Source organism: Phyllopteryx taeniolatus, chromosome 16 (assembly GCF_024500385.1).
Source record: "Phyllopteryx taeniolatus isolate TA_2022b chromosome 16, UOR_Ptae_1.2, whole genome shotgun sequence".
Classification (NCBI taxonomy): domain Eukaryota; kingdom Metazoa; phylum Chordata; class Actinopteri; order Syngnathiformes; family Syngnathidae; genus Phyllopteryx; species Phyllopteryx taeniolatus.
The window spans coordinates 20,739,780-20,762,632 of NC_084517.1; the positions used below are offsets into that span (position 1 = coordinate 20,739,780).

At 39.7% G+C, this 22,853-nt stretch overlaps 1 protein-coding gene across 11 annotated transcripts; it reads left to right on the top strand.

Annotated features, from left to right (window-relative positions):
• The first annotated feature begins 430 nt into the window (after positions 1-430).
• On the top strand, positions 431-22,841 carry LOC133466124 (ras-related protein Rab-26-like). Of its 11 annotated transcripts, none has more exons than XR_009784851.1 (9): positions 447-3,743; positions 5,190-5,300; positions 13,524-13,565; positions 15,446-15,512; positions 15,649-15,701; positions 20,780-20,845; positions 21,465-21,679; positions 22,097-22,177; positions 22,257-22,314. XR_009784851.1 is itself a non-coding variant. In XM_061749512.1 (9 exons), the coding sequence occupies exons 1-8, from the start codon at positions 3,576-3,578 to the stop codon at positions 22,175-22,177; spliced, it is 645 nt and encodes a 214-aa protein (XP_061605496.1). In that variant the 5' UTR covers positions 3,055-3,575; the 3' UTR covers positions 22,257-22,376. The 11 variants fall into 11 exon arrangements, 9 of the variants coding, with proteins under 9 accessions (XP_061605495.1, XP_061605501.1, XP_061605497.1 ...); XR_009784850.1 differs by having other exon boundaries at positions 449-3,743; positions 22,097-22,173; positions 22,257-22,319; XM_061749512.1 differs by having other exon boundaries at positions 3,055-3,743; positions 21,623-21,679; positions 22,257-22,376.
• The last annotated feature ends 12 nt before the right edge of the window (positions 22,842-22,853 follow it).

Genomic DNA, 22,853 nt, shown 5'->3' on the forward strand with positions numbered 1-22,853 from the left:
ATCGTTTCGGCACACGGTTTACCACCGATGCCACTGCGTTCCCTCCCAGTCTGTCACGTTCTGAACGGGTCCATCAAGGCTTTCTACAGCTGAAATGTGGACGCCGGACACCTTTGGAGCACGTAGCCCCCGCAGACTCAAATGAAGCTCCGCTGCCTTGGCCCGGCCCCAGAGTCGGCGTCAGCGTCAGGGTATGCAGTGGACCAAGGCTATTCGCAAGGGTTGACTGGCCTGGATCGCGGCGAGTGACCCAAAAAAAAAACAACAAGTTACTGAATAAGCCAGGATAAACTGCCAATAAGCATTTTCGGGGTTGGTCCCCCACCCCCCGCCCCTCCCCCACCCCCACCCCCAAAAAAAAAGATAAATAAAATTTTGAAATGAAAAAAATATATATTTTTTTGGGGGGGTGTTATTAAAGTTATTTAAACAAAATAAAAACGTATTTAAAAAAAACTTAGAACCTGGGATACTTGTATTTCATGGCCCCACTGTGTTAGTTTTCTGTCAGCAACTAACTCATCACCAACAGCAAAAGAGCTAATTCTTCACATTCAAACGCGTCTCTACCAGATAGAAGTTCCTCACTCACCCACTCACTCACTCACTCACTCACTCACTCACATTAAGCAGAAATAGGTACAGTATGCCATGGCGGGTGTTATAGGCAAGTAAAATTAAACAGCTTTAGAAAAGTTGTAGGCGGCGAGTGTGAGTTGCAGGATAAAGAATATGCTTCTCGTGCCACTTTGGGGCACTTCCAAGGACTAAAAAAGATTGAAACTACATGCAAGCCATTTTCTTACGGCCGACGAGGTAAATGTTTTGACAATTTAAGCATCTTGCTTGACAACACTTTACTGTTTTTTTTTCTTTTCAGTGTGAAAGTGTTCCCATCCCAAATAAGGGTCTCCAAAAAGTGGTAAAAATCCAAATAAATGTTCCATTAACTTTATTCTTGTAAAATATGACATTTTGGTCATTTTTAGATAAATTGGTCTTTCCAGCAGCAGCTTTGAAACGGGTGTCACAAGAGAAGGCCATAAAAATAAACAAAGAAAAAGCACAAAAATTGGACTTCATTCTCATATAAATATAACTTTTTTTCTCACGTAACCTTACGACTTTTATTTTAATTCAGGCCCATCTTTTACATGTAATAAGTGTCCCCGCAAAAAATCTATAAAAAGCCAAACAAAAAGTTAAATATAATCAAATTAAAATTTCATTTTGTTTTTCTTTCCAGTCTGGAACTTCTTTTGATGTAAATGTAATTTAAAAAAAGACACCAAAAGCCAAAGAAAAATCAAAACGTTCAAATTACAACTTGATTTTCATAAAAATCACATTTTGTTTAATGTACTTTAACTGTATTTCTTTCCATTTTGGCACTTGTCTTGAAATAAGTGTTGCAAAAATGTTTTACTTCATTCTCGTAACTTTCACTTCAAAGTTAAATACAACTGAACTGTAATTTAAAAAATGTAATGTATTGGATTACCCAACACAATTTGAGAATCACTTTCCTAAACCACAAAATGTATTTTTTATGCTCATACATCCTACAGTCTTTGTCTCTCTCACATACACACAAACAGACACACTCGCACACACGCACACACACACACGCACGCACGCACGCACATTTTATGATGCCTCAGGGAGCGAATAAGCGCCTGGCAGTACCAGTCCAGCAATGGCTGCTCTTGCCAAGGCCCAACAAACAGGGGGTGCCGGCTGGCTGGCAGTGCACACACTCACACACAAACACACACAGGCACACGCGCACACACACACACACACACACACACACAGCTGAAGGAGCAAGCGAAATAGATAAATAAATAGATCAACAGTTGCCGGGATGGGTTTTGAGCGAGTGGTCAGACGGCTGCACGCCACCACGTCCAACATTTTTGGGCACCTGACCCCGCGGAAACGGACAAATGGCGACGGTTGAAGGCCACACACACCAATATTAACACGCAGACACACACGTGTGGCTCAAAACAACATCTTTGCACATGGACATCGTGTACGATTGTAGAAAATGTGATGCATTATTTTAAATAGTGTTTGCCTAATAGCATAATTGCCAAAGTCAGTGGTACACTGGACTCCCTCTAGTGGTACACAAAAGAATCACTGCTTAAGCACACTTGAGTTGTATTTAACATTTAAGTTCAATATATTTGTATTTAATCTTTAAGAATTTATTGTATTTATTTAGGTAGAATTTTTATCTATGTTGTAGGTAAGTTTTTAATCTATTAAGTGCAGATTTTTTATTTTACCAAAAAAAAAAAAAAAAAGTTAAATGATAAATGCGAAATGTTATTAATCTTAAATAAGCTATTTGTACATTACTCACAGTTATTGACAAGAACGTAAGAGAGCCAAAGGTTCGTCAGTGCCGTATTCCCTCCTAAATGTCCAGCTGTTGCCGTGGTGACAGCTGCCCGGGCGAGCAGAACCAATCTCAGCTGTCCGCCGGAATGCGCTGCAGAGGTTACCGGACGAGTTCGAGCGAAGGCGGGATATTGTTGCTGCGGCGAAAAAGCTAGTCGGCTTCTGCCACTGCGAACTCTCCAACTTTTGGGCTTCGTCAATCAAGCGGAACTAGAACGCTTCAATTTGGGGATGCGATCGGGGGGAAAAGACTGAGGCCTCGCCAGAGCTGCGGAGAACTCTTCATCTACGACTTTGAAGCTGACTGTTCATTTTAGCTAATGTAATGTTGACATATCAGCAAACCTCCTCCTGGGATTTGAGCTCTTATCAGGCCGCTAATGAGGCCTGACAAGCGGCCGTTTTCAAGCTGGTAAAAAAAAAAAAAAAACGTGATAAAGTTAAAAAAGTAATTAAAATAACACGTTAACACACACGCACACACACACACACACACATGGTTAACCAGTAAAAAGTAAATTGTTAACTTGAGAATGGTAAAGAATGGTAAAGATGAACTGTTAAAAATAAAACAGTTTAATTGGTTGAAAAAAACATGGTAAACTGATTTTTAAAAACATGGTTAAATGGTAAAAAAAAAAAAAAAAAAAAGTCATTAAAATGGTAAATAAATAAATGTAAAAAAGAAATACTGAATTGGTAAAAAAAAAAAAAGAACATGTTAAACTGTGAAAAAGAATATAGTGAATAGGTTGAAATAACATGGTTTACTGGTTAAAAAAAATAGTGTTGAATTTGGGGGGGGGCAGCTCATTGGGTCATAAAGTTGTTCTTGTGTTGCCCTCTTGTGGAGCTGCATTGAAATCACATCTGATGACGTTTTCCCCAGTGTTGAGTAACAGCGCCCTCTATCGCGGTATTGCTGTAAGTGTTGAAGGTGCGTTCACTTGCCTCAGCACAGCGTGTGTATGTTTGCGGCTCACACGGAGCAAAAGCTACCGCGAGGAGGAAGAAAAACACACATTTTAGACATCCAGCTCGACTACATCAAGAGTCTCTTCTTTTGTAGGGGGAGGGGGGGCGCTTCATTCAACTTTTGCAATCTTTTCAAGAGCTATAGAAGGTTTTGGAAGTTGTTTTGCTGAAGTTCTTTTGTTTTTGAGGACATGTCTCGCAAGAAGGCTACCAGGGGCAAAAGCACGGGCAGCCCCTCCGGGAAGGGCAGCGGCAAAGGTGCGAGGAGCAGCCCGGCCATGGTGCACTTGAACGGGGTGGTCCATCCCAGCGGACCCGCCATCAGCTGCAGCGGCGAGTTTTACGACATTGCTTTTAAGGTACACTTTATATTTGTAACCTTTCTTTCATTATTATGACTATATTATTATTAGTAATATTATTATGACTTTTTTTATGAATACATTACGTACGTACGTACGTACATACGTTTTCACCCCGCTCTCGTTTTGCCAGTCTTCCCTTGTTTTTGTTTTTTTGTTTTTTTTTAAATGTAATTTCACCAAGCACCTTTTAGTCGTGCCGCCAGCTGTGTCAATAGACGATCGATAACGCGCGCAATCAACACTACGCTGCACAGTTGCGAGCGCAAGCTGTGCCTTGACCCCGATGAGTCCAATCGCCCGAGTCGCAACAACAAAAAGGTGTCGCCGTCTTTCACGACGGGGAAAGAAAAAAAAAACAAAAAAATCCAACTTCTCCCAGCAGCGACGGAAACAGTCTCCAGGGACCTCAGGGACCCGTGCCACCTGCATGTCTGTGTGAATGTGAGAAGACATCAAATGTTCCAATATCATTCAACAAACGAAACAGGTCCTTTTTAGTTATTCGCTGTTCCCTGATTTTTTTCGAAGTCAAGAGGAGCTTCATTTAGATAAAAGTAGTGCTTTGCTGCTGTCTTGTGGCGTCTCGGTGCCAAGGAACTATGTTGAGGTGAGTTGAAGAGCTTCATTGAGACAAACGTAGTGCTTTGCCACCATCCAGTTGTTAAGAAACTATGTATGTTGAAGTGAGTGGAGGAGCTTCATTTAGTCAAATGTAGTGCTTTGCTGCCATCCCCTGGCTTCTTGGTGTCACGGCACTATGTTGAGGTGAGTTGAAGAGCTTCATTCAGACAAAAGTAGTGCTTTGCCACCATCTAGGTTGCCAAGAAACAATGTATGTTGAAGTGAGTTGAGAAGCTTCACTTAGAAAAAAAGGAATACTTTGCCGCCATCTTTGCCACATTTTGATGCCAAGGAACTACTGCATGTTGAAGTGAATTGTGGAGCTTTAAAAAAAAAGTAGTGCTTTCCTGCCATCTTGTGGTATCGTGGTGGCATGGAGCTATGTTGAAGTGCGTGTAGGAGTTTCATTTAGACAAAAATAGAGGGGCTTTCATAACATCAATTTAGCATCATCAGTCGTCGAGTTCTTCATTTTATTTTTATGTCCATCAGTAATAGCGAGACACCGTTCTTGTTCTGCGTCTTTGATCGAGCTGGCGGCGGCTTTAAAGCAAGCGGCGAACCTCTGCATGCATAAAAGTCAACTATTTATAGGGGTAGATCAAGAGCATTTGGAAGCAGCGTCGCATTCCTTCAGTCGCCTTCTTTCATTGCCCCCGAGAAGCCAGAAATTGGACTCACAAATCACATAAATACGACTGTCACAAACAAAAAACAGCACTAACGCCAACCCTCAAGCGAAATCTCAGATCCCTAAGCCGGCCTCGGCTCCATCCGATGTGTTTTTGCAAATCCTCAGCTCGATCTTCCGGTGTGCAGGTGATGCTGGTCGGAGACTCCGGTGTGGGCAAAACCTGCCTGCTGGTGCGCTTCAAGGACGGCGCGTTCCTGGCCGGCAGCTTCATCTCCACGGTGGGCATCGACTTCCGGGTACGTCCCCCGCCCACCCTCCTCCACAACTCCCTTCAGGATTGATAAAACAAGGCCAGATGCACCCCTGGGATACAAAGTCTCCGTCCACTCCCTATTAGCAGCGTGTATTGATTTCTTAAATTAGTTCGACATGCTTTACATTTGAGGCTCCTCCTGATGTCGTCCTAATGGTCCCGCTAGGCAAGTTGGAAAGGAGCCGTCCATCCTCTTATTGGTTGCAATCAGTCACGTGATTGCTTTGACCTGGCACCTAACGATTGCACCTTTGACCCAAGCTAGCTCAACCCCAAAAACATCAATGGAGCAATTCGAAATAATTTGACCACCACATGATTTGCGGGGTTGATTTAGCTTGTTTACTGTGGAACGAAACATGAAGAGGATTCCACGTTGTGTGCGTAAAACCACGAGTAATGTTATACACGCAAATGCTGGAACAGCACATGTAGACAAATAATATCACAGGGATATATTCTTTATGTGCTGCGACCAACGACCGATATTGCTGCGGCTTACTGAGGAGTTTTGACCGTCTCCATGTCCGTATTGTACTGCCATCAGGTGGCCGAGGCGCACATACCAGAAGGAGCAGCACAATGTCCATTGAATTGAACCAAAAAAAGTGGCAAAATGTATTTATTAATCAATCCTCAGTAATCGTACAAATTGTGCAAAGTAGCGAGTAGCAATATTTTCCACTTTTGAATGTTTTGGACTCTGGAATGTAATTGCCTGAGCGAACTCAAATATTAGCAACAGCTCTCAGTATGATATTGTGCGAGTGGTCTTTGTATTTTCAAAGGGTCACACTTTCATTTGTCATCTTTTGCTTCTGTTTTTTTTTTTTTAAGCTAACGACAAGGCCAACCCAAAAAGTCCTCCCCTTTGGCCTGCTTTTACGCCAGCTTGCTTTATTGATTCAATTACTCAGCGCGGTTTGACGTGAATATTTTCATCCTTCCTCTGGGCTCCTGTTTGCTTCTGCCTGGCTTCTTCTTGGAATGCTTCCGTTTTTTGGAAACTCTTATTCGTGCGCGCGTGTGTGTGACAGTAATTAACAGACTTGTAAATATTGGTGTTGTGCTAATTAGGATAATTCAATGGCTGTGACTATACACTTTTCTGTTGTAGTGCACACGTCTCTCCTAGACTCTGGATGAGTCTTTTTACCCCAGCGAGAGTGCGAAGCTTTGTGTGTGTGTGTGTGTGTGTGTGTGTGTGTGTGTGTGCGTGCGTGCGTCTTCTCGGGATTTGTCTCGGTTCCCACTTCAAAAGCGCGGCAAGCTCGTTTGTTGTCGTCTGGTCTCGTTAAAGCCTCAGCATGTGCGCCGCATTACGGGAAATACTGTACAAACTGCTTTCCCTTCATTCCTGTAATTGTTTGTAAATATAAAACACACACACACACACACAGCACGTCGATGTTGTCGACTTGAAATGCCAAATAAATTCTTTGGGGAAGCTTCATGCACAGTGAGACCAGACGCTGTGCAAATAAACTCTGCATAGGGTTGAACGGATTAGTCGACTAATCGACGTTTAAAGCTTGAAGTCGACTATCCGCTAAACAGTGTTTTTCATCTGTTTTCCGTATCTCATCTCGTTTGTATTTCAAATGACTCAAGATTTTTCACCATATAACACCATATGTACTTTTCCTAAATCCTTTTCATTACATTTTGAGCATTTTATTCTGAATGCTCGATTCTTACCAGCAATTGCATTTCGGTTTCTTTTTTTCGTGTTATATCAGAATCAGAATCATCTTTATTTTTGCCAAGCGTGTCAAATGTATATTTTGGAGAAGAAGAAAAAAAATGTTGTGTATGCAGGCGTTCGTTTACGACTTTAGCGGCGAGCGTGTCGACGAGACGAGACGAGACCAGCTGGCCGGTTGCCACGGCGACGCAGGTGCTGGGGGCTGAGCGCAGGGCCAAAGCTGATTGTGAAGCACGCCCACGCTTCTCTTTATGCTTCCATCGCGAGGTCACGACACGTACGAGAGGTTTTAGGTCGTAAACGGTCGCACTCGGGGGGGGGGGGGGGAAGCTGACTGACGGCTTCTTCGTGCTCCATTTTTGTCGTTTACGGTCAATCAGATTTCGCCAGGACAAGGGTTTCTTTTCATTCCCTATTTTTGTCCGTACACTCTGACATTGGATCACAGTACTTCGCTTAGTGGAAATGTTTATCAGTCACAGCAGGCCAGGGTCACGTCGCGACTGTGTGGGAGAGTCGTTTCTGTCATCGTGGACGTGCGGAATGTTTTCATTCCGATAATCTGTTGGCGCTGCAAGGTTTTGCCTGGCTCAAATTGAGGTCGAGCTTTCCCGAAAATGTGCGTCCCATTCCAAATTGTTGGACTTTTTACATTCTGTAGAATTCTCCGATATTTTGAATCAACTTGGGTGTCTTTACCTGCAGCGTAAATTGACTTTTGAGGGAAAGCAGCTTGTCACCTAATGTGGTGTTGTTGTTGTTGTTGAAATGAGTCCCAAATCTTATTTAGGTCATTTAAAAAAAAAAAAACACACACACACAATATTGCTTTCATCTTAAGTGGGAATTTGCTTCACTTTATCCCCAGGAATTAACAATATAAGTCCTTAGGAATAAAAGATTAAGGAAGTCAATGACAATAAAAAAAAAAAAAGAGGAGCGATGACAAAAAGCTCCTTCAGAAAGACTTGAGTGTCAATTCCCTCGATGCATTGATTCTTCTTCTTCTGTGAGGAGCAAGCAGCACTTCTCACCTCCAGTGACAGACAGCCGCCCTCGGGGGCTCTTATGTAACCACGTGTTTTCCTTCCTCCCATCGCAAGGAAACATTCATCCCCAAATATGTTCAGTGGAATATATTCAAGTTTACTTTTCAAACTCAAGTAAAAAAAAAAACAATCTGGAAAATCCATGCATCCATTCTCGATAGCTATGTGAGATATTCTCATCATAAAATGAGGAACAGCCCACATCAAATGGTTGTGACAAAAAAATTCCACTGTTGAAAGACAGAACAAAAAAGACTATACTTTTATCTTAAATTAGTTTTTTTAATGTAAAAAAAAAAGGTTTTATGAAAATTCAGCATTTTTTTTCAATTGGAAATAAAGTTGAATATTTTAAGATCACTTTTTGATTTAAAACATTTTTAGGGTGAATGTTACAAGATATCACCCTTTTTTTTTGTAAATCAAAGATGTTTGATGTCACACTAATTCTAGTTACGTTTGGTTTTGTCACCGATAACACCAAACTGAGATTGAGTGTTTATTTTCCTTTTTTTTATATAACTTTTCCTTTTTATGACCTTTTCGCATTTTGATGAACTAGTTTTAGCAGGTTTCATAAACTCAAGGTGAAGTGGTGAAAAGCAATCATCCAAAGAAGAAGACTGATCATTGTCATCATCTTTATTCCCCAAATCATTTATTTTGGACATTGAAAATAATGCGTTTTAAATCAATAGAGGCAACGTAGAGGACTAGCGGTTAGCGTGTCTGCCACACAAATCAATATCCGGACATCAGGGGAAACCAATAAGAGTCTTGCTTTGAAAACGAAAACCATCATCCTTTAAAGTGTGAGGAAATAAGTTGAAAATCTTCAGGACACCATGAAAAATGTCGACGAAAAAAAGTAAAAGAAGCACATTGTTCTGTTGTTCGTTAGCATTGTTGTTAGCATTAGCCTTCCAATTCCAAAATGAAGAAATCAGATGAAAATCTTGTTTAGGATGTCATCAAATATTATAGGATTCTGTTGCTCAGGTCAAAGCACTCGAAGTAAGGGTAGCACGTCGGTCGCTTTAGCATTTCTTTTAGCATTAGTATTCTGACTCCACAATGATGAAATCACTTAAAACTCTCATTTGGGACGTCATTAAAAATGCACAGGATTCCCTCTCTAAGATCAAAGCACATGCCTTTGTTGTTATCATTGTCGTTAGCATTAGCATGCCAGTTCCACAATGAAGAAATCAGTTGAAAATCTTGTTTCGGAAATCATTCAGTGTATAAGACTCTTCCTCAAAATCAAAGAATAAGAAGTATATAGGAAAGCACATTGTTTTGTTGTTCGCGTTGTCATTAACAATAGCGACGAGAACGTTAGCCCTTCAGTCGTTTGCAAACATCCTCTATTGTCATTGTGTTATGAAAATCAATACTTTTGTCTGTATAAAATGGGACAAAATTTCTCGTGGGAAACAGCGACCTTCACGTGCAATACTTGACAGTGTGAGGGAATGGGAGCGTCAGCCTCCCGCATTGAAATGCACGAGCGGCCTTGACCCGGGGGACCGCCTCCCCTGCCTCGCGCTCCTTTGAAATGTGTGAGCAAAATGTCAAATAGCTCCACTTGTATTAGCATTCACTGGCTTACAGAATACAACTGAATCATTTGTATTATTGCCGCAATGGGGAAATTCTGCTTTTACAGTAGCAAAGTGGCAACATCAATAACGCATATGCAGTTGTAAATTGAACATTGAAAATAAAAATAGACACTATATATACGTACAGTGAATGAATCTGTAAGCAGCAAAAATAGTCAGCAATATTGTAGGTAGCAAAAAAAAAAAAAAAAAAAACACGTAAATAAAAAAAAAAAAAAACACCTTAGGGTGAAATAAACATCAGCAGTGAAGTGACATTTATACATGGAAATGAACAAGTTTCCACGTATTATGTGCACACAACAAGAGTTTCCTGAATAACAGTCAGTCCATTTTATGCTAATTTCCCTCTCTTCTCTTCTGATGTTATTTTTGGGTGCACTCAGTATGTATATGCGGGCGAGTCAGGCAAAGGGATGCGGCGTCGGCTTTTGTTTGTTTTTTTGCTTTTTTGAGATTCATGCCGAGCGTCTCCATCATGCGTTGCTCAATACGCTGCCTTGACGTGATCGTAACCAATATCGACCCGCATCGGAAACAGTCGATGGAACATCGTCTCGGGATGAGTCTCCGTGGATGTGGGAGGTCATGATGGGGTGTGGGATGAATATTTCAACGCATCCCGGGACTCTTTGGCTCAAGTATGTTCTCATTATATCAGGAAGAAAAATGGAAATGGTTTTGGCGCTGACAGATTTTCCAGAGGAAGTCAAGCAAAGATCGTGCTGATCCTGATTCATCAGTCAAAAAACCAAGTCATGCCGATTGGATGGAACCCTTTTATAAAAAATAATCTCACAAGAATCAAAGCTCTAGTAAACAGCAGAAAATGTTGAACATGACATTATGTTCAAGCTGCATTTTTTTTTATTTTTTTTTTAGCATCGTTAACTATGTGCACATAGGATAATATTCTAAACCGAGCGAGTGTAAAACCGAGCGAGTGTAAAACAGTGCAAGTGCAGTGTTTATAACCTTTAAAGCGACCAATATTGAGCACAAATTGCGTAGCAACACACTGCTAATGTAACAATACTCACAAGCATATACAGTATTCTTTATCGTCTGCAAAGAACAACTAATATTACTGCGGCTTACTGAGGAGCTGTGTATATCTGTATGCCTGTACGATACCGCCCCCAGGTGGCCAAAGTCCACACACCAGAGGAGCAGCACAGTTTCCATTGAATTGAAGCAACATATGTGGCCGAAACTAGACCGATTTCAATTTTGATGCGAAAGCGGATCATCTTTGTCCTATCCGCACAGGGTTGTAAACATTGATCTCCTTTGTGACCTCTGACCCCCCATCACGGGGAGCCAATCACAGCTCCTGGAGAGACGTGCGATCCATCACGCGGTCCCTTGCGGTTTATTCTGTTTCGCCACTGCACCTCGACGACAACTTCCCGTTGCGGTCGTCGCTCACTCGGCACCGGTGGAGCGAATAAGCCGGGAATCGTTACGAGCGCCGCGTTCCCACGCGTGCAAACCCAATGAGCCCGTTTCCCTCCGAGTCGGTCCGGCCTTGGCGATGAATCACCTCTTGACACTCACTTGTTAAACTTTACGCCCACCGACGCTCGCTGTTAGCTCTCCTTAACCGCCCTCGCGTCTTGTGTACGCAAACGATGGCGGCTGACATTTCATATTCTGTATCAAGTGCCCGTTAGTCATCGGCGAATGACGCCAACGACAGTTTGTTACACAAATCAGATCTGCAAAAGGTTCAATGGAGGACTGGTTTTGGCTTCTTCAGTTCAAAATTTCTCTGCAGGCAGATAGGTGTGCGTGTGAACGGTTGTTTGACTACATCTGCCTTGCGATTTGGAGGCAACCTGTCCAGGGTGTCCCCCGCCTCTCACCCAAAGTCACCTGCGACCCTAATGAGGATACATACAGTATACAAATAGTGCCTGAGGACTCATAAAGTGTGAAATTCATCATGTTAAATTTGCCAGTGGTGGCTTAGCACAAGCGCCATTGACTTGCAGTCTGGATGTGAAGGGTTAAAACACGACAGTAAAGTCAAAAAGTTGGATGCACAAATTAGTGTTTGGGTCTAAGCAGCACTTAGTCAATTGCTCAGTGAAGTAATATCATGAGGGAAAAGGTTGTTTTTTTTTGTGTGTGTAAGTCTTATTTTTTTTCGAGACAAAGGCAAAATGTTATAAAATTAGTATGATTTATTTTTTTAGAGAATTGTTGTAATTTATGATTTCAAAGTCATGTTTTTATATATTATCGAGAAAAAAGTTTTTCAAGAAAAGTTGAAAAAAAAAAGTTTTTTTGTTTTTGTTTCCTAGTCATCCTAGCCGTTAGCACCATGCTAAGCAACACGTTTCTGCTACTATAACAATAAATAGCATTTAATGTTTTAAAGGTAGCCCCAATAATACATTGATCCTTGCTGAGTTCTCCATTATCCACTCGCCAGCCTGACGACGTTTAATGGGAGCTTTCGATTCAAAGTGAATCATGCAGCAACTCAAAGTAAAACTGAATTGTATTTACATAAATTATAAAATCATGTAAGTCCGACACTTAATATTAATATATCAAGCATCTTGAAGTATTTTTTTTTAAAGTTGTTGTCAGTGTGAAATAGGTATAAAAACGCTGGTGTGTCCAACAGGGGCTCATCTGCGTCGTAATAAATGGAAAGCAGCTGGCCCACTGCGAGCCAAATGTCACCCAGCATGAATATTTAAACGAGGTGCGGGAAGGCTGGCTAAGTGAACGGTTGTAAAGTGAAAAATGGAGAGTGACAAAAAAAAAAGAAGCTATAAATGCAGCGATAAATGTGTACCCCTAAAAGCAGAAACATTTCTTATGCTAATGTGGAGAACAATGTCTTTTCAAGAAAATGGTTTTAATATTACAAGTGACTATTTTTCACAAAAAAAGATGCAATATCATGAGATTAATGTATTTTTCCCTGGAAAAAAAGCTTCAATAATAAAAAAAATAAATAAATAAAACAGAGTTAATGTTAGAGTTCTTTCCAACAGCTTGTTGTGCAGTCTGCGACGTGAGTCAGCGCCACACGTGCACAATGGAGCGCCAGGCTGCCAATTTTGGATTGACTAGATTTTTTTGCCCCCTGGGTTTTAAACCCAGAAACGCTTAAGGTCAATTAAAATGCCTTCAGATTAAGCAATTCGATGGTACATCAGAAGTACTAAACAGATGGAGGACGCTAAATTGCCACGCTTTCTCGTCTGTGCCGTTTAATATGGGCGGAGCTTGGAGTCAAATTTTGAGGTCAAAAGTCTCAGTGTAAAAAAAAAACAGTTGAAGTTAGAATAAAAATAGTTTAACCTATCAAAACCAAATATGGTGTACATGTCTATCATGACAGGACACATGAAAAAGTCCCAAGGACCCATGCCTGAAACTGAACAGGAAGTCGGCCATTTTGGTTTGAATCAGCCATTTTGGGGCCCATTTCCAGAGCTCGTACTTTGACGGACTCCGACTTGGGATTTCGCCCCGAAGGCACAAAATCAGGTAGCGGGACTCCTTTGATCCAGCTCTCGTGTTGTGTGTCAAGTCAATTTGCCGTCTGGTGGTTTAACCTTTGAGGCGTCTCCTCTCGGGACCGAGCGCAGCCCCGACCCGTGTTTTTGAAAGCCGCGGTTCATCTAAGGAGAGGATTGTCTCCTCCTTACTCGGGAAAGAGGGAGGGGCAACGCTCCAGCGAGGGTCGAGTGGGGGGGGGGGGGGCCTTATCAAGCTGGGCCAACGTGAGATGAAGACATGAATTATTCATGACGGGCTGGAGAGCTCCGACTCATGTTAATGATTTGTCCCGCTCTCATTTCCAGAATAAAGTCCTCAGTATCGACGGAGTCAAGGTGAAGCTGCAGGTAAGACCTTTTCTTTTCCACCGTCATCCGGAACATGACGTCGCTGCGTCGGCTAGTAGACAGATGTCAGTCAAATACGAAATTGAATTCGGGGAAGCAGCATGTGGCTCCCTGTGCAAAGTGGTTTTATGCAGTGGTGCCTTGAGATAAGACTTAATTTGTTCCGTGACCACACATGTATCATAAATCGTCTTTCCACGTTGAAATTAATGGAAACGCTACATTTTTTAAAATAAGGACAATAGCACTCTATAATATTTTACTTTATAAAACATACAGTTATACAACAATTAAATATAATGTAAAGAATGAAACGGGTTGTGCATTAATTCATGCGGCTCCTTCGGGTGGGCACAACACGGCAGACACAAACGACGAAGAGTTTCACAAGTGACACAGTACAATGCAGTAATATTAGTCGCTCTTCGCAGAAGATGCCTGTGAATATTGTTTTATCATCTGTCTACATATGTTGATGCACCATTTGTGTTTAAATATCCGTTGCTTCAAAACTTTTTCCGCCTCCGCATAGGTGCTATTTGTTAGCCTGTTTAGGGGTTTTTGCATCGCTTTTTAGCATCAAGCTAAACAGACTTTACTAAGGCAAAGCTACTTACTGTATGTGGTTGTATTAAATGACTTGAGAAAATATCGCCCCAAACCACATAGAGTTTTTGCATGCTGTTACTAAAAATGCTGATGACGATCTATTGAGTGACTGCAGACGTTGATCTTTCCACAAAAGGCCCTTAAAGATATTTAGAATAGCCCCCACCCCTTTTACGGCACTCTGCCGCTCTTTCGGATGACATCACATCATTGTTTTACATGCTCAATATTTCCAACAGCAATTCATTAACTGAATGATTTTGTTTGGCGGCTGAAGGAGGACTGTACAGTACCGGACTGTTCTGTATGTGTGTGTGTGTGTGTGTTGGTGTGAGCGCTCTATTATGCGTTTTAATTGGCTCTCCATCACTTCAGAAGGAGAATTGCTGTTTTTTTCCACCCCCCTCGTTTTTAATTTTCCGTCATTGTTAACAGCACATCCCGTGGGTGTGGACAACCGCCGATAGAAAGTGAACAAATAAAAAATAAATACTGTACTGTATGTACGGTTACAGCAGAGGAAAGGAACGTTAGTCCAATTCTGACACTTCCTAATGAAAAAAAATGCATTCAATGCTATATATATACTGTGTGTGTATTTACAAATATAAAACAATATCAAATATAAAACACAAATATCTAATATATTAGATGAATATTGGAAAAAAATACAAATCATAAAAACAACAAATAGAAATCCAATAATTTTTGAAACCATTTAAAAATGTTGCATGAAAAATAGAAACATTTTAGAAAAACATACAAAGATATTTAGTCAAAATTTTAAAATAGCAAAAGATTAAACAAAACATTTGACAATAACAATATTGTATTTGGAAAAGGTAATAAAAAGCAAATATTAGACAGAATAATAGAAAATATACACAAAAATTATACAGATTTATGGGACAAAACATTGAAAAAAATATTAGACATGTGACAAAATTAAGGATTCACTTGCCAATTAAAAAAAACCCCGGTCCCCAGAACGTGAGGCAGATGTGCTAACCGGTCATCCGCCGTGCCGGCATTTGCTTGATATGTGATTGAAAATGATCACCGCTACACTCTCCAGCAACTCTTAAGAGAAATGACGTCACGAAATGACGTCCGTTGTCAACAGCAAAGAGCAATTTCCCTGGCTGCGCTCATCTTAGGCTCATCTTTAAGTGAATCTCACTGCACACTGCACCAAGAGAGAAAAAAAAAGAAGTCAATTAAGAGAAGACAGAAAGCTTCGTTATCGCCATCGCTCATTGTGTTCTTTGCAGATCTGGGACACAGCCGGCCAGGAGAGGTTCCGCAGCGTCACCCACGCTTACTACCGCGACGCCCACGGTCAGACTAACTATGTGACCATGTAAATGTGCAGGAAAGCCGATTTTGCGATGAAATATTCAGGCGAAGTATTGAATTGCAATTCGTTCATCCCAATTTTGAAAAGATGTGCATTGTTTGTATGTCTTCATTTTAGCTTTGCTTCTGCTCTACGACGTCACCAACAAAACATCCTTCGACAACATTCAGGTGAGTCGATGACGGTCATCGCGCTTGTGTGAGCGTTTGCGATAAAACGGCAACGATTTGCTCAGAAAATATATTCAAATATTTAAAAAATATGTGATGAGAAAAATATTTGAAGAGAATACATTTTACAAAAAATAGTAGTTGAATAATACACATTATCCGAAAAGTAAATCATTTTACAAAAATGTGTGAATATCAGGCAAAAGTAACAAAAACAAAAATAAAATCTATAAATGTAAAAATAATGTAGAAGAAAATACAAAATAAAATAAAAAAAATGAAATACAATATTTACAAAATATACACAATAAGTTTCAAAATAGCAATTATCACATGAATATGAAATACTACAGAAAATAAATTATAAACAAACGATAGAGGTATTAGGCAAAAATAGACAAGTATTAGGAAGAAGCTTTATTAGACAAAAAGACTAATCTAAATCATTCAATTACAAAAATGAAAAACTGAAAAAAAAATTAATAGAAGACAAAATTGACAAACTATTAGAAAATACAAATTGACAAAGTATATTCAAATACAAAATTACAAAAGGTACTAGAAAATAATTCAACAATATTAGATAAAAAGAAGCAGCAGAAAATAATGCAAAAATATTACTTGGAAAATGCCAAAATAAAAAAAAGTACGAGAGTCAAAAATGCAAAACTATTCGACAAAATGAAAATGATTTGATGAAAAATACGTCTTGAAAAAATAAAACACAAAACAAAATACAAAAATATTAGACTATATCACTTACATACTCAACCAAAAAGAAAAACGAACACCAAATTGAGCTTGAGGAATCTCAATGTTCTTTTTTAAAATTATTATTATGAATATTATGAATAGAGCAGACAGACTTTTTCCATTAGCGTCCATCAACATGGCTCGGCTCTGCCGTCAGTCAGTCAGACGATAAAATGCGAGCGAAGTTGACCCCGCTGGGCTGTTCTCCGTCTCGATGGAAAATCTGAAGTCAGACGCGTGTCCTCATTAGTCATCGCCAAGAAGTCGGCGTGAATTATGCGTCGTAGTTTGCGCCGACGCTTCTGGCGACTTAATCGCCGTCTTTGACCGTCTCTCAAGGATCCGTCACGCAGAGTTCTCATCGAAAAAGTTAGATTCGAACGCGACTATTGTATATTTTACCTTTATAACAGAGTGTCTGCGAATCCGGAAAAAGTCTTCAATTGGATTATCATTTGAAATTCAGGCCTTTGTTATCCTTCATCATGTCACGTAATCCTTAAATCTCCTTTAAAATACAATACATAAATATAAAAATATGACCACTTGGAGTAGGTGATATGGACTCCAGCTTATATCCCAATACTAAAATTTTGCTATATTGTTTATTGTGTGTTATTGTGTGTTTTTTTTTTTTTAAGATATTTGAGGCCGTTTTAGAAAATAAAATGTAAGGTTTTTGTTTTTTCATTTTTCTTTTATGCAGTTAATAATAAAAATTCCCAAAATATTGGAACATTTTGAAAAGTACAAGGCGAAGCACTTTATATATACTACTATTAGAACAAATACTTTGGACATTTACAAAAATATTTTCAAAATATTACAATGAAAATAAACATAAAAAATAGACAGAATATTTAAAAATATTACATCAAAAATACAACTGGAACAAAATCCCAAAATATTAGCTCCATAAAAAAAGTAATAATACAAGAATATTGCACAATAAAGAATTACATAGAAAATACTAAACAAAAGACATAAATACAAAATCCAACATATTAGAAAATATTTAATATCATTTACTTCATGTTTCATTTTAAATTTGTAGGCTTTATTAGTGTTTTGTATTGAGCGTGTGTTTAGCTCGCAAACATACAAATGTGTGGAACTAGCTGACAAGAAAAAAACCACAATGACGAATTCCAATTAGCCTCGTAACGATGCCAGTTTGACTACTAAAATCCTATTAAATGTGCTTGCCCACACACACTTTTACCTCCTGAAATTTAGCAAGCGCTCGTTCCGCTTGTGGGGTTTGTGACAAACACGTTCCGAGATGAAGAATGGAGGTAATAACAGCCAAAAGCATTCACGACGGCCGAGTATTTGATTTCCTTTATAACAAGACAGATTGGGTGCGAACAGAACATTAACAGGACGAACGACCGCATTGAAGCTTTGGACTCTTTTGGCCTTTGGATGTCTGTCATAACATTTATTGCGATCTTATAATGTCTATTTATATTCATTTGTACTCGAAGCTGTGCAAGCTTGTGTGACATCATCATCTATCTACTTATTAGTCTCATTATGGAACGGGCATATTTAGCGATCCCTGGAGTCATTGCTCGTTAAAGTATAAAAGTATAAAAAAAATATGCTTAAAAGCTAACCAGAAATCTAAAAAAAAAATAATAATGATAATAATAATTTGGGGGGGGGCTCCAGGATGACCGAAAACTCACCAATTTGCAGTGTGCCCCTGACGGCAGTTTCACTTAACATCATGAAATTTGGTAGCCACGTCAAACATTGGTAGAGCCACATAAAGGTTCCCAAGAAGCCATGGGAAGTCTGACATTTTAAGCTCCTTTTTCAAGGGTCCTTCAAGGACGGATGACCCCTGGACTTTTTGTCCAATCGCCACCAAATTGGAAATTGGAGATGGAGGACGCTAAATTGCGAGGACGTTTTGCTGTCGCCATTGTGTGGGGGGGGGAAATTTGGCTCAAGAGCACTTAGTTTAAGAAACAAATATTTTTTGAAATATCGAGAGTAGTTTAAAAAGTATATATTTTTTAAACTCATAAAATTCTTCAATAAGCGGGGATTAAACTGTCACTAAGCATTTAAGGTATTGTTTGTGCCCCACAAAAAGAAAAAGAAAAAATGGAAAAAAAATAAGTTAAGGTAAAAAAATTAATTGGGGAAAAAAAACTTTCAAAAATGGATAATCCACAAATAGGTGAATTTGCGGGTGCTGAAGCACAAGTATGAAATGAACTGCTAGTATGAAGTGACTAATATTACTGCAGCTTACTGAGTCACTGAGAGTAGTTGTGAAACTCTTCAATGTTTGTGTCTGTTTAGCTGTATTATACTGCCCCCTGGTGGGCAGGCGCGCACACCAAAGGAGCACAATGAGGGGCTGGAATGGAATAATTGCATTTCCGTTCATATCAGTGAGGCAAGATGATTTGAGATATGCTTGTTGAGTTAAGAGCGTGGCCATGAAAGGAATTCAACTTGTAAGTCAAGGCACCGTTGTACTGACATAGTAGTAAGCAAAAGAAAAACCTTCTCCGAAAGAGCCTTTTCCTCACAAAATAAATTGGAGGCTGTAGAAAGTGAAGGAAGACCGCGAGTGAACTTTTATTATACACGGCCGAGTGCAGAATTTCAAAGCCCATCAGTCATCCAGACATGCGTCACACACTTTGCCACTGCAAATCTGCTCACAAAGCTGTCACTGTTGTTATTCTTGTTGTTGTTGTTTTTTTTGATGATGACAGGCAGAAGAAGGTTTTAATGAGCCTTTTGTACACAAAACGCTGATTACCGCCACACAATGTAGTCATACAAGCAAACAGAAATCCAGCAGTCCTATTTTCCTGATGTGTTTTTAGTACATTCATGTCTTAGGAGAAAGTATCTCCAAAGCAGGGTACACACACACACACACACACCAACTATTAACATCTTCAATGATTTTTTTAAAATTTGACAAGTACCAAGTTGCCACAGGGCAACTGGACCGCAAAAAAAAATAGTGCAGTAGCAGTAGAGGAAGAAATACAAGAAGCTAGGCTAACTGTTAGCTTGTCTGGTAACTAAACTACACTGCGGCTCAAAACTGTTCTCGTTTTCCTTTTTAATGTGTTGAATAACTTGTCATACTAACAATAAACACAACCGGTTTGCTTACGTAAATAATAAACAGGTTTAACATTTACAATAGTTAGACCAAACTGCTTTCCGTACAAATGCGGGAAGAAAAATCACTTTCGACACATCCCACACCACAGGATCCACTAGCCTCGTCTTTGCCGACTTTCATCAGACGGGAGGAAAATTTACAACTTATCAGTATGTGTGTACGCCGCTTAACTCATCCACTGCCAGCATTCCCAGTTAACATGGGTATTTGACTTCTATAGCCGTCAATGGCAGTGAATGTGTTAAGTACATATATCTGTAAATGGTCCTGTACATTTTGTTCCAGCCAGGCCAGAGCGTGAATGTTTTGTCTATCAAAGAGCGTCACTGTTGCGAAGCTTCAAGCTCATCTCATGGGAGAAGTCCTACTTTTTCTCCCGGCTCCTGTGGGAAATCTCAGCCTCTTTCCGTCCCCGGTCTTCCTCCCTCTAATACTTCGATCAAAGCTCTCAGTCATTCTCAGCCAATCCCCCCGACACGTGTGGAACACAGGTGATGTGACGAGATACGCCGCTAAAGCTGCACTTTTTATTTTATTTATTTATTTATTTTTTTAGTTTGACAAAATATTCTTTTTTGAAGTCACAAGAGTAGACGGCAGATGCTCCAAAGAGGATTGCATATTTCAAAGGATTTGCAAAAGGCTGTGGTGAAATGTGAAATACTTGACCATTAATTTAAAAAAAAAAAAACAACAACAATAATTAATTGGTGAATTATACAATATAATAAAATTGAAAATAAATAAATAAAAATACTTCATTATGGTTAAAATGTACATCGAAGAAATATGCATCAGATTGTAACTATTTTCTCGCAAAACTGTGACTTTATTCTCTTAAAATTGCTAATTTTATCTCAAGTAAATACAACTTAATCAATGTAAAATAGTTTATTGTGACTTTTATTTTCTTTCGAGAAAATACAGCTTAATTGAATTATATTAATACTTATTGTTTTTCATTTGATTGTTTTACAGTATATTTATGGCCCGCAAGGGTTTGGAGTTAGTTTTTCAGGTTAGGGTTCAACGTCACCAAGTCATATCGGCAACTACTGGCCTGACGATTTTGTCGCAGAGCCGCTTTGAAGGTTTTATATGAAACTTTGCAAAAAGCCAAATATAAACGCTGGTCACATACGCGCCTCGGTTTCATCTCCAGGCTTGGCTGACTGAGATCCACGAGTACGCCCAACAGGACGTGGTGCTCATGCTGCTCGGAAACAAGGCAAGAATCTATACTTACGTGTTTCGTTGACTTGTGATTCACGTCATTAACACTCAAATTAGGACTTTCCCACAGTGGCTATTGTCTCAGATTTAATTAGACAGTAATCGAAAACAATTCTCCTCTTTTCGCTGAGAAATTCCTAAAAGTAACCTATTCACGTTTATTTTTTTGCTGTTTCTATCACACACTAAGATACCACAAGATTGCGCTGTCGGAATAGGAATTATTGTCAAGGGAGCATGTTGAAGTGATACATCTTGACTAAGAGACAAGCTTTGTGTGTCAGGCAGGAGTACAGTGTAATGTCAGTCCATTGTTTTTTTTTGTTTTTTTTAATCAAATCATCTGTCTATTTTTAAGGGTAATGTTATAAGATGAGTTACAAATCATTCGAAACTGTTTTGGGATCAGAATTTGTGGTATTTTGACATTTCAAACGATTAATATAGGCAATTGTTCTTATTTTTAAGGGGTGTCAATTACTCGGTTTTCCACTAATTCACGGTTTTGCAGGGGATTACTGTATTCCCAGACGTAGGAATTTATTTTCTAGCACACACACACACCTCCCACCTGCTCTGTCAACTCACCAGCTCATTTGCATATTTCAGAACAGATGGTTAGCAAACGTCCCCGTCGGCCACTTAAATTCACTATTTATTACCTGAACGCCAACAACAGCCGCCATGTAAAGGGCAAGCGGGTGCAGGCGGCTGGCGGCTGCGCATATGCCGCGTGCGGCATGTCCAGTGACGTCCGTGTTGTCTCCGCCAGGCCGATGCCACTCACGAGCGGGCGGTGAAGAGAGAGGACGGCGAGAGGCTCGCGAAGGTGAGGAATTTGCCAGCCAGCTTGCGTAAAAAGTCAGGCCTTAATTAGCGTTAGGGTTTCAAGCCAAGGGAAGGGTTGCAAATTTGGGTTAGGGTTCAAAGTTATAGTTAGGATTTTCACGGGTTTCCAGTTAGGGTTAAGGTTTTAAATGAGGGTTGAGGTTTTATGTTAAGGTTAAGGTTGTGACTGAGGGTTAAGGGTCAGGGTTAATCCTTGAGCAAGGGTAAGGGTGTTAAATTGGGGTTCGGGTTTACAATTATTATATGTATAAAGAAAAGCTCTCCCCACTAATAGACACCTCTAATAAACAATCTTTTTTTTGTCTTTTTTTTTTTGATAATTACCTTCATTTCCCGTAAAAATATATATGATTACAGCGTATAAAATGGACCTGTTTTGTTTTTGGTGATGGTGCAGGAGTTTGGGGTCCCCTTCATGGAGACCAGCGCCAGGTCAGGTCTCAACGTAGAGTTGGCCTTCACTGCTGTTGCCATGTAGGTAATACGCAGTACGTTCATCCAGTCCGCTTACATTTCAGCTCTTAAAAGGTTCATAATGTGTGTTTCTCATGTCTCAGGGAGCTCAAGCATCGTTGTGCGAAGGATCCCTGCGAGAACTTTAAGCTACAAGAATTTGTGAACAGTGAGGTTAAGAGCGCCAGCTGCTGCAGATCTTAAAAGCGGCCAAGCCCCCCCCCCCAAAAATTGGATTTTATTTGTAGTTACAGGGGGAACCAATTATCTACTCACGGAGGAAAGCAGACTTTGGAAAGATATGATTAATGCTAACAATAATGTATGACATCTTTATGGATAAATTTGATTAAAGGTGTAAATACTGCATGTACAAATGTTCGGATAAACAAGAGTGTTTACAATGTGAAGTATTAAAACAACAAGAATGTGTATATGGCTGTGTATAATTTGTTGTATTTTGTTGTAAATTGAGTAGTAGTGCCAAGCATTTGTTTTCAGTAATGCCTGTATTCTGTTGAATTAAGTGTTAAGACTTTTTTGTATAATGTTGGCTTTAGTCATAGAAGATATGAAAATAATAATGGTCACATTCGGTTTCTGTCAGTGTTCATTGCTAATGTTTGGGGATTGTCCACTTTGGAGTGTGTAACCAAGTTTGTACAATACAATAAAAACAGAAGACAGTATTGTATTATGTA

Bases quoted from the DNA above. Each gene is read 5' to 3' on its own strand.
- LOC133466124 (XM_061749508.1), top strand. From the start codon at position 3,576: ATGTCTCGCAAGAAGGCTACCAGGGGCAAAAGCACGGGCAGCCCCTCC. The intron at 3,744-5,189 runs GTACACTTTATA...TCCGGTGTGCAG, and splicing joins TTTACGACATTGCTTTTAAG to GTGATGCTGGTCGGAGACTC. The intron at 21,680-22,096 runs GTGAGGAATTTG...GTGATGGTGCAG, and splicing joins ACGGCGAGAGGCTCGCGAAG to GAGTTTGGGGTCCCCTTCAT.